Source organism: Ailuropoda melanoleuca, chromosome 7 (assembly GCF_002007445.2).
Source record: "Ailuropoda melanoleuca isolate Jingjing chromosome 7, ASM200744v2, whole genome shotgun sequence".
Classification (NCBI taxonomy): Eukaryota; Metazoa; Chordata; class Mammalia; order Carnivora; family Ursidae; genus Ailuropoda; species Ailuropoda melanoleuca.
The window spans coordinates 28,265,043-28,284,623 of NC_048224.1; the positions used below are offsets into that span (position 1 = coordinate 28,265,043).

General features: G+C 40.4%; 1 protein-coding gene across 9 annotated transcripts; it reads right to left on the reverse strand.

The window, feature by feature from the left end:
* Positions 1 to 563: 563 nt before the first annotated feature.
* TRMO (tRNA methyltransferase O) lies at positions 564 to 19,543 on the reverse strand. Of its 9 annotated transcripts, none has more exons than XR_002141856.2 (6): positions 19,325 to 19,543; positions 15,944 to 16,118; positions 13,160 to 13,317; positions 8,916 to 9,566; positions 2,641 to 3,934; positions 566 to 2,104 (listed from the first exon to the last, which is right to left on the reverse strand). XR_002141856.2 is itself a non-coding variant. In XM_034664175.1 (6 exons), exons 1-5 carry the CDS (start codon positions 19,398 to 19,400, stop codon positions 3,897 to 3,899), a joined length of 1,098 nt encoding a protein of 365 aa, XP_034520066.1. In that variant the 5' UTR covers positions 19,401 to 19,543; the 3' UTR covers positions 2,662 to 2,703; positions 3,861 to 3,896. The 9 variants fall into 9 exon arrangements, 7 of the variants coding, with proteins under 7 accessions (XP_034520065.1, XP_034520066.1, XP_011217642.1 ...); XM_034664175.1 differs by lacking the exon at positions 566 to 2,104 and having other exon boundaries at positions 2,662 to 2,703; positions 3,861 to 3,934; XR_002141858.2 differs by lacking the exons at positions 566 to 2,104; positions 2,641 to 3,934 and adding exons at positions 6,862 to 8,109; positions 8,228 to 8,354.
* Between the last annotated feature and the right edge of the window lie 38 nt (positions 19,544 to 19,581).

The following is a 19,581-nucleotide window of genomic DNA, read 5'->3' on the forward strand; positions in this document are numbered from 1 at the left end:
ATTTTATCTTTTGTTTCTCTTGCCTTTGGAGATGCGTCATGAAAAAGGTTGCTTTGGCCGATGTCGTAGAGATTGCTATGTTCTCCTCTAGGATTTTGCTGGATTCCTAACATCGAGGTCTTTCATCCATTTGGAGTTTATTTTTGTGTATGGTGTGAGAGAGTGGCCAAGTTTCATTCTTTTGCATGTAGCTGTCCAATTTTCCNTCCAATTTTCCCAGCACCATTTATTGAAGAGACTGTCTTTTTTCCACCGGATGTTTTTTCCTGCTTTATCAAAGATTAGTTGCCCAAAGAGCCGAGGGTCCATTTCTGGGTTCTCTATTCTGTTCCATTGGTCGATGTGTCTGTTTTTGTGCCAGTACCATGCTGTCTTTGTGATCACAGCTTTGTAGTACAGCTCGAAATCCGGCATTGTGATGCCCCCAGCTTTGTTTTTCCTTTTCAACAGTTCCTTGGAGATTCGGGGCCTTTTCTGGTTCCATACAAATTTAAGGACTATTTGTTCCAGTTCTTTGAAAAATGTCCTCGGGTATTTTGATCGGGATAGCATTGAAAGTGTAGATTGCTCTGGGTATCATGGACATTTTAACTATGTTAATTCTTCTGATCCATGAGCATGGATTATTTTTCCATCTTTTTGTGCAGAGACAACCATTGTTAACCATATTTTTATTTATCCTTCCAGAAATTTTCTACATGTGTCTAAACATGGATATATATAACCTCATTTTACACAAATGAATAGGATGTTTTATTTATTTATTTTTTAAAGATTTTATTTTTATTTATTTGACAGAGAGAGAGCCAGCCAGCGAGAGAGGGAACACAGGCAGGGGGAGTGAGAGAGGAAGAAGCAGGCTCCCAGCGGAGGAGCCTGATGTGGGGCTCGATCCCAGGACTCCAGGATCACGCCCTGAGCCGAAGGCAGACGCTTAACGACTGAGCCACCCAGGCGCCCCAGGGTGTTTTAATACATCCTTAGTATTTATGTCATTTGTAAGTTTTTTCACATGGCTCTATGACTAGATCCTTCCAAAAACACAAATAGTCCCTGATTTAGAAGCATGTGATAACCCAAAAACTTAACTTGTAAATAACCTTTCCAAACTCAAAACACCTTTTCAGAGGAATCACGTTTTAAATCAGGATCAACAAACTTTTTTCTACAAAGGGCCAACTAATAAGTATTTTCAGCTCTGCAGGCCACAGTTTCTGTCACGTTCTTCTCTTGGTTTTTTGTTTTTGATTACAATCTTTTTTAAAATGTAAAAACCAATCTTAGCTCTTAGGCTATAAAAAAACAGAGTGTGGGCCAAACTTGGCCTTCGGATTATAGCTTGCTGACCCCTGTTCTAAATAAGTTAGGTGCCAAGCTTAGCTCACAGAAGCAATGGGTTGCTAAGATACCAAAAGCAATAATATATTTTATTGTATTATTATTTTTTAAAAATATTTTATCCATTTACTTGTCAGAGAGAGAGAGAGCACATGCGCACGCAGCAGGCAGAGGTTGAAACAGACTCCCCCTGAGCAAGGAGCCTGATGGATGAGGGACTCCACTGCTGGGACCCTGGGATCATGACCTGAGCAGAAGGCAGATGCTTAACCGACTGAACCACCCAGGAGTCCCGAGATAATATATTTTAAATTGCTTTGTAAACCATAACATCTCTACCAATGGAAGAACTATTAGACAATTCTGCAGTACTTAGCATGTGGGTAATTTTTTAAAATTAAAACTGAATAAAAATAAAATAAAAACACTGAATAGAAAAGTTTTATATATCTTGAATTGCATGAATTAGTAAAGAATCTGAATAGAATTCTCAAGTGACCTACAAGGCAGCAGAGGTAGGCAACATCTTGTTACATCCAATCCTACCTTTTTTGTCAGCAAAACATAAACATAGCTTGATTCAAGTTTGACTGGCTAGTGTGGTATGAGTTCACTGGACAAGTAAGTGGCTCCCTTCATCAAAAAATAGAGTGGATCACTGAATTTTTATCTCCGGTGGACATTGAAAAGGCTTTTCTTGTGCCTGTTCACAGTCACATGCACGGACCTAAACCTTGACTCCTCTGTGAGCTGCACCTCCTGTAACCTACAAAGGTGGAGAAGGGGCAGAGAGTAGAATAGAGAGGATGCGGGAGAGTCATTTGGTGACACCTATATTAGAAGCCTTATTTTAACAATAACAGAAAATCCTTGTCATATTTCACTGAGCTTTAACCCTTATGACTTGCCTCTTCTGTCATAGAGAATAATTTCATAGCATGACAACACTTATCTTCTCATAAAAGAAACGCAGAGATTTTCCTGAAGCATCGGGGCTGAATCAGGAAAGACGGTCAAAAAGTAGGGCACTAAAGAAGATCATGTATGAGAAAGGGGTTGACCTGCTGATTGTACACACAGGCAAGGAAGGCAGTTCGTGATGTATGTACAATCTGAGAAGGGAAGGCCAGGTGGAAGGAAGATGCTGCCCTGGGCATCATGTGGCTTCATGTCAACTGGGTCCTTAAGGCAGGGGCACTCTGTGATATCTTCCTTAGCAAAGCATCCTATACCTTGCTGAAAAAGGTTCTTTAAAAAAAAAAAAAATCTGTAATAAAAAAAGAAAAGAGAGGCTATCCATACCTTGTACTTCAAGCACCCATTGGTTCCCGAGTCTGCTCGTCCAGGCAGGGGGGCCAGAGCACACTGGCAAAGGAAGGACGTCAATGATGACAGGCACAATAAAAATATGAATTAGTTTGTAGACCACTGAAAAGTTTAGAAAGTACTTTCCAAGTATTATCCTTGTAACAACTCTGGAAGGGCATGGATTTAGAGATGGGCTCAGTAACTTGCCCAAGGTCACACACAAGGCAGAGCAGAAAACAGCACTTGAAGTTTCTGAGGCCAAATTCCGTATTCTCCGCATCTCCCACTCTGCTTCCCAGGAGGTTCCACAGAGATCTGGTAGGAACAGGCACTTCTACTTGTATTCCCCCGTTCTTTATTTAGTGCTTGGATTCCCATGAACATCCTGCACTTATTAAGCACATGATACTGCCGACCATCAAATAAACCAGCATGGTTTGCTGAGCATCTGCATCTGCGTGGGGGAGACAGCAGAGCTGCGCTACGAAGGGAGCCAACGCTGGGGCCAGACTGGGTGGGATGAAATCCTCAATGCATGGCTGACCAGCTGTGTGAGCTTCAGCATGTTACTTAACCTCTGATCATGTGTGAAAAGCTTGTAGCCCAGCGCCAAGCACATGACAGAAGTTCAGTAACTGATACAGATTTCACTCTTATTGAGCCTTTACCTACCTTCTTTGGGACCGTTATCATAAAAAGAAAACTACGAACAAGAGGTTGATTGGCATCTTCAACTCCACTCTCTTCTTTCCAAAGAAAAACGTCACAAATACATAAACTGAGTGAATACCTTGTAGATACACGCTCATGGGTTTGGCTAATGAGTCTATCTGGTTGTGCACAGCCTCCACCTGCTGAAATAATCCATCCTAACCCTTAAGCCAAGCTACAATTTAAAAATTTAATAAATGGCACTCATCCTCTAATCTCTTCCTATATGTGATTGACAAGCATCAGTGGAAGCATCTTGTGGAAGTTACTGTTCTGAAAAGCTGGGGTAAGTGGGCTGAAAGCCAAAATTACCTGAACAGTTTGAACTCCTGGAATTTATTTCCAAGTTAGTGAAAATAATCAGTTATCAAGGGCTCCCCCTACTGGCACCAAAAAGCAAAGGCTAAAATTTAAGGTAGATAACATTTATGCACAGTACAGAGTACTGTGTTCCTTTCTTCTTCTGGAAAAGTTCTCACAATGATAAGGAATATAAGACTTACTTCAAACAAATATTTCTCCTTCTGCAGGATGGAAGTTCATGACTTAGAGATCCAAATTTCCTCACAACGGGACACTGAAAATACATGCGTAGAGACAAAAGCTCACACAGGAGATTCAAAGCTTGGGGGTGGGGAGACGCTTAACATCATGTTAAATGGGCAACAGCTGAAGGAAATGGGGGTGGCCCAGCAGAGAGACAGGACCGAGGGGTAGGGAACTGGAATAGTATCTGACAGGCTAGCATGGGAGCACATCAGCCTTATGCTATGTGGCCCTACTAGAGGGTGGAGTTATCAGAGAACAGATTTTATCTCATAGAAAGGAGGAACATTTTAATAATGAGCACTGTCATACATAAGGAACTACAAAGGGCAGGGGTGAAGGATCATCGATGACTAGTGAGTGGGCAGAGAACTAAACTAGATTATATTCAGGATTTTAGTTCCAAAATCCTGAGAGTGTATGTTAAAACTCCAAACAACTAAACAGTCCTGTTGCTAGAAGGCTGGTTGGTATCATCCTCAGACTATTTTTTTCAATATTAAATATCAATATTTTGTGTTTCAAGCCCTGATTTAGAGTCTCAAAATAATTTTAAGAGAAAAGATATCAAAATCAAAATAAAAGGTAGATCATACCAATGTCAACTTCCTAGTTTTAACGTTATGCTACAGTTTATATAAGTTACCATAGGAAGAAGCTAGGTGAAGGGTACACACAGACTCTACACTATTTTTGCAACTTCCTGTGAATCTATAATTCTCTCAAAATAAAGAGCTTTTAAAAATCAAATTAAAGATATTTCCCCAAGAGGCTCTAAGTAACCTCAAAGACAATCCAGTTTGGTTCAAGAGTGCAGTGTCATCAGCCACAAATGACTCTGTGCAAGTATCTACAGGCAGCAGGGCTCATTTCAAAACTGTGATCAATCAGCTATTAAGATTTACAATTGCGATTAGGAAAGCCTGTCATGTTGACAAGTGTCTTATTTGGTTATGCTGGTCATAAATCTTCAGTTATCTCAAATCACATCACCAAAATAACCTATAGGCAATACATTCTCACAACCGCTTCCCACAATGTACTACATAGGAACCATGCACAGACTTAATTACTATATTTATCTAACTGTAACACAACAATGTGCTTATATTTTCCTTCTCCCCTAACTATGACTTACAACAAGAACTGCATCTTGTTTTTAATCTCATTTTATCACCAAAACCTAACCCATAGTAGGTTTTCAGTAAATACTCATAGAACAAATAAGAAATAAACCAGTAATTAAGTTATTTTCTTGGACTTCTGGGACTTTCTTTGACTTTCTTTTCTGACACAAAGACATCCAAAGAAACATCAGAGCCCCTACTTTGGAATCAGGATTAAAAATATGTATACTATATACATACATGTGTATGACAAAGTCTATAAAACGCAGGGTTAATCTCTAAAGATCTTTATAACCACTTTTGATCTGTTAGTTTCCTAAGACATTGTTAACTCAGTCTGATTTATATATTTTTTTAAAGGTTTTACTTATTTATTTGACAGAGAGAGAGACAGAGAAAGAGCACAAGCAGGGGGAGTAGCAGGCAGAAGGAGAGGGAGAAGCAGACTTTCCACTGAGCAGAGAACCCTATGTGGGGCTCGATCCCAGGACCCTGGGATCATGACCTGAGCCGAAGGCAGATGCTTAACCAACTAAGCCATCTGGGTGCCCCAACTTAGTTTGATTTATAATGAAATAGAGAGGTCAAGCTTTTCTTGACAGGAAAACCAATTATGAACTGTTGAACAGATCCCCTGAGCTTACATAAATTCCGGCTGGAATGACCTCTGCCTAGTTTTACCAATTGCCAAAAATAATCAGCTTCTTTCAGAAAGCACTGAGATATCATCACCTTTGGATTCTTCAATATTAACCAAATGAAAAGCATATGGGAATTTCTCTAAATTTTCTCTCTCTCAGTTTATTAAAAATGTTTTTCAAATAAATACTTTGCACAACCATAATCAAAGCAGTGAGAAAGTGTTGCTTCTTTCTGCAAAGAAGGCACATCATGAGTTTGTACAGTTAATGCAACAGCCACATCCAAAGTCAATTAGGGTGTTTTAAACACATGACGGAGGCTACTTATGATCCCAGAGACACCAAGGATTCCTCAGGGTCAGTCATCTGAACAGGCTCGGAAGCTGGCTTGATCCTTAAAACCTCTGCAAAGCCATCGCCAAACCAGCAAGTGACGTGTGCTATATCTACAGTAAAGTAGAAAAGGCGGTCTTGGCAGAGCTTCCGTCGATATACAGACCGAGGGTCGGCTGACAGCATAGCCTCAATGGCATGCCTTGCTTCCTCTGCTGATTGAAAATACTTAAATGAAGGCTGACTGCCATCTGCAATGAGAAGAATACAACTTAAGGCTGAAAATCATGCAGGTCAAATTTCATTACAGTGAACTTCAATGTGGAGTTTGGTTGGTTCCTTGACTATCACCTGAAATGAACTGGGTTTGGCAATCTATTCAGTTGTTACGGAGAATGTCACTTTCAAGTGGTATTTACTACCATTAGATTAAACTTACGCGTGACCCAAATTTTCATTCGCTGAACAAAATCTTCTATGTTCAATGTCGACTTTAGTTTGATTCCTTGTCATTTTCTTCTCAGAATGGAGGCATGGTCAGGGAAATGCGTGACAGTCCCAGCACTCTCAGAAAGCCACGAGAAAGAAGACTAAACCCACATATACCCAGAGCACCAGCTGTAGGCAAGGAACTGTGTCTCAGAGAGCTGGTGTCACAACACTAGTTAAAAGTAACACCACATTCCCTAAGGAACAAGGACATGGAAGAGTCCTCCTGAAAAAAGGAAAAAAGATACTCTGAGAAAGCTGAGTACCATGACTAGGGAACAGGCCACCCTAAACCACCAACGTGCAGATTTCAGGTACACAGATGTACATCCTGTTAACTGGCAAAATTTCCTACATTTATATCATCACGGATGTATTTTAATTTTTAAAAATACAGTATGTACAAAACTTACATAAAAAATTAATTGTGACTTAATTTTTAATAGCTACAACATAACATACATCCAAATGAAGGCCAAACCCTTCCAGGAAGGCATGTGCTTTAAACAACGTTGTTCTTGTTCAAAATATCATCTGGAGTGGTGGTGGATCTTTATTATTCTGAAAGTAAATTCAATTTTTAGAAAACAGCCAAAAATCACTTGAGCTATATCCAGTAAGTCTGTAAACAAAGCCACGAAGTTCAATCTTTGGTCAAAAACCAAGGACCAATTCAAGTGTTGATCACATGGAATCCTTAAAAAAAAAGAAAATCCCCAGCAAGGACCAATCATGCAGTGCTGAGATTCCTCTATTGCATGGCTCATGATGACTGCAAGGCACCTCAGAAAAGAGGAATTCCAAAAACATCACGCTCTTTAGTAAAACAGTGTAAGTGGTAAAAGCTCCAGGCCTTTGCCTGGCTGTTCATTTGGCCTAGGTGCCCTTTCCTCACTTCTCTGCCTTCTTATTCTTCTAGGCTCAGCTCAAGTACCTTTTCCTCCAGCAAGCCTTCCCAGATTTCCTTCCTGCTCCCCAAGTCATAATCCTTCTCCCCTTCATGTGCCCACAAGCACTCCATTCCAGCACCAATCCCCCCACCCCTACCACCAACACGCCACCATTTCAGTATCTTTTATCTTTTCTAGACTCTAAACCATCTGAGGTAATTTCTTACTTCTGTATTAACTCCAAATTCTGCTGCTCTAAATCAGTCCCTGTTTTATAGTTACATTTCATAATTTCTCTTTTTAACGATTTTTTCAAATCAACAAGGCACATTATAACCTCTCAGACACACAGCACTACAGTTCGAAAAAGATAAAACTTTCCAAATTAGGAAGCATTCACTGATAACTGCAGGCCAAAGGGTAAGTATAAATTAAAAGTATCTTCTAGGTAGCACTGCTTTCTTTGTTCTATCACAAAATCCTTTTAAAATGGACCTTCCTCCTCCCATCTAACTGTATACAATGATAAAACAACTTTCATAAACAAAACTTTTTAAATAAAGAGGTCAATTTAAAAATCAAATGCTTTTTTTTGTGGAGCCTGGTTTGCTCGGACGTTAAGAGTCTGCCTTCAGCTCATCATCGGGCTCCCGGCTCAGCGTGGGAGGCCTGCTTCTCTCTCTCCCACTTCCCCTCTTTGTGTTCTCTCTCTTGCTGTCTCTCTCTCTGTCAAATAAATAAAATAAACAAATAGGGTTGCTATTTAAAAAAATAATAATAAAAAAATGAAAAAATAAAATGCTTTCTTTAAACATAAAGCCTTTGGAAAGAATGAGAAACACACCATGGAGTGGCAGATGAAATCAGACATATCCTTGGCAACTAACAACTACTTCTTACTGAATTCGCTGCAGCCACCTCATCATGGCCCCTTCCTTCATTCTAGACTGCTGCTTTGAATCTGCTATGGGCTGAGGAAACAGGGTTACAGTGTCTGTTAAAAACCATGTGTTAAAGTAAACAAGCTCCAAGTAAAAGCCCTCTGGTCTCTCTTCTACAGTGAAGGGCATGTCTCCAGGGCTAGGACTTTTCAGGGCAACAATCACTGTGTTAAGAGACTCTTCCCTTTTACCCCAGGCTCTGTCCATAGGGAGAGCTATCAGCCATCTGATAGAATACAATGCGGTACTTCTCTAGTCAGATAGTAAAACAGATGAAAAAACTTAACCCAAGTATAGCACAAGCACAATTTAGCTTCTGAATGCTGTTTGAAAACTCCAGGAACTACTGTAACAGACTGTCAAGAGGCCCTAAATCACGAGCCACCTCGTGAGGCAGCAGCTACTTCACTGGGTGTCTGCGACTCACTGTGCTGAACAGAGCGCGTCGTCAGATGGTGCTGTTGCCCAAATGTAATTTTATATGCCTACATTTCATACCACCAGTCATACTGACAAATCCTCTATATAACTGCCCTCAGAAATACCAAATTTAGCCAAAGCTCTCATTCCGAACTAAGAGACAGAAAGTACCTGGTTCACCTTCTGAACTGAGACGCTTGAGGTCCGTCTCTGCATGAGGAGTGAAGCGGACTTCCAAGGTGGCCACAGGGGCCTCTCGCACCCAGGCAGGGACCACGCTGTGGCGGGCTGCATCAGCCATCCTGGAAGGGCAGGGAGGAGCCACGGGATGCATCTCTGCACTATTTCCTTGCGCGATCACTGTTAGCCTCTTTTCTGTATCTTCCTCTGAAATGCTCTTCTCAAGGCAACATGGGCCAATTCGTTCTTCTGCCACACTCAGACTCTGATCACTTCTCGATTCTAAACCCAAATCTGCTGCTATCTCCCTGTGCTGAGGGAACTTTTGCTGGATTTTTGTTGAGTTATCATGTTTCATGTAGTTTTCTCCTGAAGTTCTGTCTTCAGGACATTTAGGTTTCTCCTTAGTGTGACTACAGGCTTGTGGTTTATCACACCTGGAGAGCTGTCGCTGGTCACAGCTGTCAGTCTTGCCATTAGCCTGGGATGTGTTTGGGGGTTTATATTGGCTATTCTGTAAATTAAAATCCTGTAGAGGCTCAATCAAATTTTGTGGCGAGTCATACTCAGCTATATAGGGCTTTATGTCCAGGACAGGTGTGCCATGAATCATGTCAATTCCAGAAAGGTACATAGCTCCACCTATAATGTGAAAAACACATCCTCTCAGAAATCGTAACAATGAAGCACAGTGCAAACAATTAAGAACACACACCATCTGTTTATGCCTCACCAAGCTTACTCACAATTCTCTTACACACCAGGCTCTCTTATACCTGGTGCCAACACACTCTTTTCATTCTACTTGGAAACCCATCCTCTTCTTCACCTATCAAACTTCTACGTGCTCTTTAAGGCTCTTCTATAATACCTCTTCTACAGAGCCTTTCTGGATCTTCCACACGTAAGCGTTCTTTCCTCTGGGTTCCACAGAGAAACCTATATACAAACCTCTACTACAGCCCTTTTCACATGGTCTGGCAATGACCAAGTTAGTCTCTCCTCCCTAGACAGTGAGTAAGTAGGCCCTTGAGCACTGACTCATCTTTGCATCACTGGGGCTTTTAACTCTGTTCCAGGCACATCAGAGTCCTCAATATACCTCTGTGGGATCGATGAGGATTTTCACTTGGCAAACAGACACTAAGGTGGCCCCCAGAATGCCCACCTCCTGTTGTTCACACCCTTGGATAATCCCCATCTTTTGAGTGTGACGTGATATCACTCCAGGGACTATATTACATTATGTAAGACTCCTGTGCCAATAGGCATATTCACTTGAGATATTCTCCTTGTGGGCTTGATGAAGTAAGCAACCACACTGGGAAAGCCCATATGGCAAGGCACTGCAGGAGCCTTTAGGAGCTGAGGGCAGCCACCAGCCACCAGCCAGCAAGCAATTGTGGCTCTCAGTCCCACAACTACAAGGAAGTGAATTCTACCAACAATCTGAGGGAGCCTGGAAGGAAACTCTTCCACAGTTGAGCCACCATAAAAGAACTCACCCCAGGTGACACTTTATTTGCAGCCTGGTAAGATCCTAAGCAGATGACTTGCTAAGCTGTTCCCATATTTCTAAACTAATTATTATGAAACATAATAATATTTCAGAGATAATAAATGTGTATTGTTTAAACTGATTAAGTAGGGGCACCTGAATGGCTCAGTCAGTTAAGCATCTGCCTTTGGCTCAGGTCATGATCCCAGGGTCCTGGGATCGAGCCCCGCATCAGGCTCCCTGCTCAGTGGGGAGTCTGCTTCTCTCTCTCCCTTTGCCCCTTCCCCTCCACTCATGCTCTGTCTCTCATTTTCTCTCTCAAGTAAATATAGTCTTTAAGAAAAAGAAAAATAAAAAAATAAACTGAGGACATCTGTGGTAATTTGTTACACAGCAATGGAAATCTAACACATCCATCAACACTGAAATAACTAAGCAGAACATAAGTCACCACTGACAAATATCAAGAATAGGTCTTTTGTCTCACTTATATAGCCGCATGTCCAGTTCCTGCTACTGGTGCAGTCTACTAACTTGATTCTTGGGAAACTGGCCCAATTTTTTGATGAGAATCAAAAAATTGCACGTGATCACATTTCATTCTGTCTCCTTTTAAGAAAATCAAGACTGATTTCTAAAACATGCTGTGAATGAGCCTGGAACTTTGGAATGACGACTTTGGACTTCCTAACTAATGGATATGTCTAACAACATCTGCAGAAGAAAGAAAGCATTGTAGCATATGTAAAAGTTCATGGGATTTAGAGTTATACAACCACCTGGCTGGATGCTATTAAGTAAATTATCAAACATCAAAGAGCCTCAGCTCCCTCATTCATAAAAGGAGGATTGCTACCTTATCAAATCCAAACAGCCACTGAGAGATAATGTACACAAACACTCTTTATAAACTGTAAAGCACAAACACTAGTAGTCACCATCACACTTATTTGTTAAGAATGTCTATAGTGTTATTGTGTTTGCCTTTTACATTTCTAATTTGATCTCTCCCATTAGAATTTTAAGTTCTTCTTCAATGCAGGGATTTTTATCTAATTTGTTTACCACTATACCCTCAGCACCTAGAACAACGCCTGGCATATATACAGTGTTCAGAAAATATGTGTGGGTTGTACAAATGATCATAAAATATTCAGTACTGTTACCCAAGCTGGTTGGCCATCACAAATTAATAAAGCTCAGGTTGGAGTGGCTACAGAATTTTCCTGGAAAACCGACCCAAGGCTGGGCTGAATACAACCCAGGGGAGGGAGTTCAAGTTCTGGAAAAAAACAAAATAACTGATCTTACCTATTTAGCACTAAGTAGCCTAAAAAGTACTCTTAGAGCTTTTGTCTCATAAGATCCTAAAAAAAAAAAAAAAAGCTATGGAGTCCAAGAGGACAGGTCCGACTTCTTCATTCACTTTACAAAGCAAGCTAAAGCCTGGAATCGTCTCCTGACTCCCAGTCTTCTGCCTCTCCAACAAACGTGCTTCTTAGGTCAGAGTGATTCAAGAACAGGATGCTTTACTAACAAACGGAATAAGCAAACAAACAAACCAAAACTCAAAGACATAGAAAACACATCAATGGTTGCCAGAGGAAACAGAGTAGGGAGATACATGAAATGGGTGGGAGGGATCAAGAGGTACAAACTCCCAATTATAAAATAAGCAAGTCATGGGGATGTAATGTACAGCACAGTGATTTACAGTCAATAATACTGTATTAGGGGCGCCTGGGTGGCACAGCGGTTAAGCCTCTGCCTTCAGCTCAGGGCGTGATCCCGGCGTTGTGGGATCGAGCCCCACAAGGCTCTTCTGCTATGAGCCTGCTTCTTCCTCTCCCACTCCCCCTGCCTTGTGTTCCCTCTCTCGCTGGCTGTCTCTCTCTCTGTCGAATAAATAAAAAAATAAAATCTTTAAAAAAAAAAAATACTGTATTGTATATTTGAAAGTTGTTGAGAGTAGATATTGAAAGTTCACACCATATCAAAAAAAATTTTTAACTATATGGTGACAAATGATATCTAGACTTATTGTGATCATTTTGCAATGTATATAAATATTGAATCACACTGTACACTTGAAATTAATAAGTCAATTATACTTAAAAAAAAAAAAAGAATGGCACGCTTCCAAAGAATGTATGGCTCAGTAATAGACTATATCTGAACACACATTAAAACTAATCTGGTATTCTATACAGGTACTTCCACAATCTGACAGGCGTTTGAATGTTATTATAGTGAGATTCATCGCAGACCCTCTGCCACACATCAGAGTTCACAGCTACAGTGCATGTTCATTTCCTTAAAGGCGCAAGGAAGAAATAATACACCACCACCCTATGTGTTTACAGGTTAAATACAACCAGTTACTGTGTGTTAATTCTGAAAGTGTCCAATTATTTTTGAATAATTTTGTATTTACTGTATTCCAAGTCAGAGAAAATCTGATTACTAATTTAATGATTATGAAATTGTACATTATTTTTACATAATGTAATAGTTTCTAATATATGTGATGATATAATTAAACTCTGAGCATCCTATGAGAGCTGATTTTAAAGGGTAACATTCTTTTAGTCATTTCAGGTTCTTCCATGCCTGGTAGTTCTTAAGGGTTAACACCATTGGTACTCGTCTGAATAAGAGCCAGTACATACTATGTTGGTTTTATAAGACTTCTTTTAGATAAGGAAAAAAAGATAAAAGTAGAAATGAAATTTGTTACCTTCCACCTTTTCCAACTTGGCCAGGGTCAGTCCTATTGCATTGGGACGATGTGGGCTCCTTGTGGAGAAAACTCCAGTCTTTGCGCCATTCAGCCTAGGAGGCTGCACTTTTGCCTTACAGCTCAAATGACCGTTTTTGTGAAAAACAAACAAAACCCTATTGAAAATAAACCAAAACACCAAGTAAGAAAAGAACACTAGTCAATTTATCATAATGATTTGATGGGGGAAAAAACTTTAATCTTTAATCCCACAAATTAAAACTGAAAGAATGCTTTTAATGGTATTACAATGTAATCAGTGAGGAAAAAAATTATGACATTCTCATTCCTTGAAGGAAGCCAGAGTCTTATCTCTATACCCTTTGCCCCTAACACAATTACTCGCACCTGGTAGGAACTTTACAAATGTTTGTCAAGTGCCTGAATAAGCAATATTTACGAAGTAAGTGCCTGCTATTTGCCAGGCAGTCTGCTAGACATTTTTATACTTATTTAACTCTCTTAACAAACCTAAGATTTGTAATTTTTCCTTCATTTTAAGAATGAGGAAATCCAGGCTCAGAAATGTTAAATAACTTGACTGGGTCTTCCTAAATGCAACATAAAAGCAAGAAGCCATGAAGAGAAACAATAACAGATCTGAACTCATTAAACCATCAATTTATGACTACACAATGTCATCCCAGGAGAAAATGTTTGCTACATGTACAATGGACAATGGGTTAATACCTGTGGTTTATAAACTGTTCCTACAAATCACAAAGTAAAGGGGAGCTCGAGATAAGAAATTAAGTAAAGAACATGAATAGGCAATTCACAAAAGAATAAGAAATAGCAGCAACCAAATGAAAAGATGTTGAACCTCACTAATAATTAAGAAATTTAACTGAAAAATAAAATAGTTTTTCTCGGGGCACCTGGGTGGCTCAGTCGGTTGAGCATCTGACTCTTGATTTCAGCTCAGGTCATGATCTCAGGGTGATGAGATCAATCCCCGCTTGGGATTTTCTCCCTCTGCCCCTCTCCATATGCATGTGCATGCTCACTCTCTCTCTCTCAAAAAAGTAAATAAATAAAATTTTTTTAAAAATATATTGTTTTTCCCTGTCAGACAAAAAAGTAGAAAAACTGTAACAAATAGTGCTAGCAAGAATATAGGGAAAAGGTCATTTTCATACACTTTTGATATATAAGTTAAGCTTTTTAGAGCACAATTTGACAGTAGCGCTCCAAAATTATAAATATGCACACCCTCAAGCTCAATACAACCATTCCTTTTCTTTTTTTTTTTTTCAAGATTTTATTTATTCATTCGACAGAGACAGAGACAGCCAGCGAGAGAGGGAACACAAGCAGGGGGAGTGGGAGAGGAAGAAGCAGGCTCATAGCAGAGGAGCCTGATGTGGGGCTCGACCCCATAACGCCGGGATCATGCCCTGAGCCGAAGGCAGACGCCCAACCGCTGTGCCACCCAGGCGCCCCTCAATACAACAATTTCTGATACCTATTTGTAAAAATACACAAGTGTCAAGAATTGTGTCTAAGCACGTCTGCATTACTGTCATAGCAAAATAACTATCCATTAACAAGAGAGTAGTCAAATCATGGTATATCTATATTTTGCAACGGAAGACAGCCATTAAAGCAAAAAGGATAAATTTGTATGTACTGTCATGAGATACACTGTTAAATGAAGAAAACATATTCCGTTGTTTTAAACAAACACGTACTCCCAATGTGTATGTTTATGCTTCTGTGTGTATTAAAAAAGAAAAAGAAAAGGACTGGTAGGATATACACCAAGTTATTAACAATAAAAATCTCTGAAGAGTGTAAGGGGGTGAGGATGACAGAGAAGAAAAATAGAAGGGATACAAAAAAGTCTCTGTACATAGATCTGGACCCATTTTTTGTTGTTGTTTTTTTTTAATTTCAGCAATGTTTTAAATTTAATTAATTCAACCACAGTCATACAAACTCGGTCAGACACATGTTGTTTTTATTCTACCCACTTCTCCAAATTAACAAAAACATAAGCTATTTCAGAATAAATACTTAATTTTAGGTTTTCACCAGTAAAATTAGATCGAGTCATACTGGTGGTGCTGGAGTGAAGAAGAACGGAGAGAGACAGAATTCCAAGTAACAGTAACACTAGTATAACAGAGGTGCTAATATAGGTAACACTTTAATTTAGAGTATCCATATTTCTAAAGTCTTTTTGCCTCCTAGGAAGAATAGATTTAACTATTCATGGGTCTAAAGCAGAGTCTGCAAACTTCTTCTGTAAAGGGTCATACAGTAAATATTTGAGGGTTTGCAGGTCAACCAGTCTCTGTTGTAACTGCTCAACTCTGCCACTGTTCCACAAAAGCAGCCACACAAAATACATAAATGAATAGGAGTGGCTGTGTCCCCACAAACTTATTTACAAAGAGGGAAGTAGATGGATTTGGTCCATAGGCTATAGCTTGCTGACCCCTGGTCCAGAAGACAGAATAATGACCCACAAGCAGAATCAAGGTCTATAGATTTCAGCTCAGCAGAAGGCATTCATCACAAATCAGAACCAACTGCAAATGGAACGTGCACTGTCAGTGGATCCCAAGCTTCCATGAGGTGCCCAAGTTATGCATACAGTCACGTGTGTGAATATGGTACAGGAATCCCACAAGTAAATGTGGTCTGGATGGCAGACTCCAAGGTTGCCTTCAACTGGAGTACTTTACTCGAGGGCAAGTTCTGACCCAAACAACCATTTCTAACTATAAAACAACTTACCAAACATGAGAAAACTGTTCTAAGCCCATTAAGGAATGTTCAGGATTATTAAAGATGCTCTTTCTAATTCTCAAACAAGCCCGCGAATGGCTACAAATAGATGGCTGCCTTGGAGTTCCATTCTTGGCTGAGAAACAGGATTCCAAGTAGCCAATCGGCTCAGTTAAAAGATTCCCTACAGAAGAAAATCAGGTAAGAAATCATTAGTCAAAATGTCAAATAAAGATTTAGGAAAACATGTTTTCTTTAATGCACTGATTTCATAGTTTTAACATCTACCAAGTGTTATGCAACTATTAAAAATGATTCATGTATCATGAATACATATAAATATCCTCATCACTACACACACATTATTATATCCCTTTAGATAGCCAGAAAGAGGGCAGGTCTAAGAAAGACGGGGGCATTCTCAGAAGTTCTACTATGACCATAATTCAAATTCTATGTTACCATTACTAAGGTATGAGACTTTGGGCAGGGCTAAAAGGTTATTTAATATAGAGGGAACTGGAGCACGTGGGTGGCTCAGTCAGTTAAGCGTCTCAACTCTTGCTTTCTGTTCAGGTCATGATCTCAGGGTTGTGAGCCAGAGCCCCAAGCTGGGCTCTGTGCCAAGCATGGAGTCCACTTGAGATTCTCTCCCTGTCCCTCTGCCCCTCCCCCTGCTCACACTTGTATACGCGCGTGCTCCCTCTCTAAAGAATAAAGGAATTTTTTTTAATTTTTTAAATAAAATAGAGGGAATAACATGTACAAAGTTAAATGAGAAGTGTCATAGCACATGCAGGGAACAAGCTATTTCAACTGGCTGGAGTGTGAAAGATAAGGCAAAGAATAATGAAAGATAAAGAGACAGAGGGTGTATACAGACATCCTCATGCTTTTCAAAAGTTTGCGCTAAGCTACTGCGCATTTGCAAAAGACCTACATCAGTACTGTTTTTGCTAATCAAAAGAAATTCAAAGAGAATGTTGCCTCAATGGGATCTTTATCACTCACTTCCTTTAATATAATTTTATCACATGCATATGCATGCCTAGATAACCCTTCATTTATTTTGTCTTTGAACTCCATAAAAACTGGTATCAAGCTGCATGTTATCTTCTCAGACTTGCTTTTTTCTCTCTCAGTATTACAATGCTAAGACCCCTCCATACTGTGTGTATTTTTGATGACTTTAAATTTTTTTCCAAATATGTTTACAGGCATTCTTTTGTTTATCCTCAACCATGTTCCTATGGAATAAAGAGAGTAAATACCTTAAAGATGAAGAAACTGAGGCCAAACAATTCTCTGGTGTTCATTAAAATGCCATAAAGAAAAACTGCCAAAAAAGGACTCCTAACCTAATAAGATGGGATCCCTGTGTCCTGTTTTCATTTGTTTAACAAACACTCCAACTGTATGCAATTGCCAGACAATGAGCTAATTCGGGTAAACGAAACAACAAGAACTCGGGGTGCCTGGGTGGCTCAGTTTTGTTAAGCATCTGCCTTTGGCTCAGGTCATTAACCCAGAGTCCGGGGATCGAGCCTTGCGTCCGGCTCCCTGCTTGGCAGGCAACCTGCTTCACCCTCTCCCTCTGCTCCCCTGATCCTGCTCTCTCTCTCTCTCAAATGAAAATAAAGAAAAGAAAGAAAGAAAGAACTCTTATCACAGTGGAATTAACAGTTGGTTGAGGAGAATCTCACAATATGATTCAATATCATGGGAAAAATATATAAAGCACCTAGTACCACACAAAGAGTGGTTTTCCAAGCTCTTACTTAGGCTTTTCCCTCAATTTAACAATACTACAATTGTACTAACTGTGTAATAAGAGAAAAACCAAGTTATTAATGCAGAGTTTTTGTACACAAAGGTTATCTGTATGTCTTAGTGCTGACTGAAAGTTCAGGTCCTTTTGACCCTCCTGCCTGGACTGTTAAATTACCCTTGTTATAATTCATGTCCCCAGCACAGGTCCCTCCCCTTGTTAAAATACACTACACCAATACTCCAGACTCTTCGTTCCTTAATTTTACACTACCAACTAACTAAATTTTCCATATTTCTCACTGTTAACAGATGTTATATTTCTTAATCCGATATTCAAGGTTCTCTACAATCTGAGTCCAATCAACCTCCTTGTTCCATCCAGTATTTCAAACTTACAGCTCCCCAATCTGGTGCTATGTAGACCTCTGAGCCCTGCTCCTTCCTGCCTATCAAAATATTAGGCCTGTAATCTGGTACTGTGCAACAATTTCTTTTCTTAATGAACACAGCCTCTGACCATATAACAGTACTTCCAGTAAATTTAATCTAAGTTAAACATTTATAACATGCACAAACATTTTAGTCTTAAGAATCCTCTTCACAGGGACGCCTGGGTGGCTCAGTCTGATTGAGCGTCTGCCTTCAGCTCAGGTCATGATCCCAGCGTCCTGGGATTGAGTCCTGCATAGGGCTCCTTGCTCAGTGGGAAACCTGCTTCTCCCTCTGCCTGCCGCTCCCCCTGCTTGTACTCTCACTCTCACTATCTCTCAGGAAATAAATAAATAAAAATAAAAATTAAAAAACTTGGGGAAAAAAAGAATTTTCTTCACAACAATGAAAACTGGCAGTAACCTAAATGCCCAACAACAGGGACCTGGTTAGTTAGAACACATCTCTAAAGCAAAATAATGTGCAACCCCTTAAAACTATTAATGGCCATAGATTTATATGAAACTTAAGTTTTAGAAAGAAGTTATTAAACAGTAGGGTCACGTAATCCATTTTTCTTGCGTGCATGCACCGAAACAAGTATGGAAGGTAGATACCAGAATATTAACAGTGGTTTTCTCTGGGTGATAGAGGACTTTAATTTTCTTCCATTTGCTTCTTCTAATTTCTAAAATTAATATTCCGCTCTATACAATGAGGTGAAAATAAACTCATGCCCATCTTTCTAGACCCAGTTTAAAAAGATTTCCTGTCTCCCTTTTGCCCCAGAACTTCCCCACATCTCCCGCCTCACTTCCTACAACACAGAACGCATCTCTCCTGGGGTATTTATTAATTCCTAACTCGCATAACACCAGCGTTCACATCCTCTCTTTCCTACACGACCAAGCACTCTGCGAGAAACGCTGTTACACTGCACGTGGCCGTTCCAGACACCGTGCCAAAACCAACACAACCGCAGCTAACAAGAACAGACCAGGAGATGACATCATTCCGCTGGACACAGCAAAATCACGTGGTCGCCAGTGCACGTGATCCGTGACTTCGCAATAAGTAGAAAAAGGCACTTGGGTTCAAGTTCTCGCATTTTACGTTCCTCTCTACAGTCAAGTGAAAGGCCTACACCTAGGCCTCTTTTGGGTGCAGAACCGCGGGCCTCTCAGAAGTTACCTGTTTCCAGAGCTGGCTTCACGCACCCGCACGGGGTCGCTGTGGGCTGAGACCCCGGCTCCTCCAACACGCGCATGGCTACCGCTCACTGAGGAGTCGACTGGACGCGACAGGCCTTCCGCTTCCGTTCTCCTAGCCTGGTGCCTGCGCAGTACCCGCCCTTGCCTGGTGGCGCGGACACAGGGTCTGGCGCATGCGCAGGCCGTGGGCCGCGCTCTAGGCGTCTAGGCGGGCGCCGCTGACCGCGGGGGTAGGGT

What these genes read in the sequence shown, in the direction of transcription:
- TRMO (XM_002914932.4), bottom strand. Translation starts at nt 19,400, where the DNA reads ATGCGCGTGTTGGAGGAGCCGGGGTCTCAGCCCACAGCGACCCCGTGC. An exon ending in CAAGTTGGAAAAGGTGGAAG is followed by an intron (nt 9,567 to 13,159) that starts GTAACAAATTTC and finishes TTCACATTATAG; the next exon opens with GTGGAGCTATGTACCTTTCT. An exon ending in CAGTTCAGAAGGTGAACCAG is followed by an intron (nt 6,256 to 8,915) that starts GTACTTTCTGTC and finishes TTCTCATTGCAG; the next exon opens with ATGGCAGTCAGCCTTCATTT.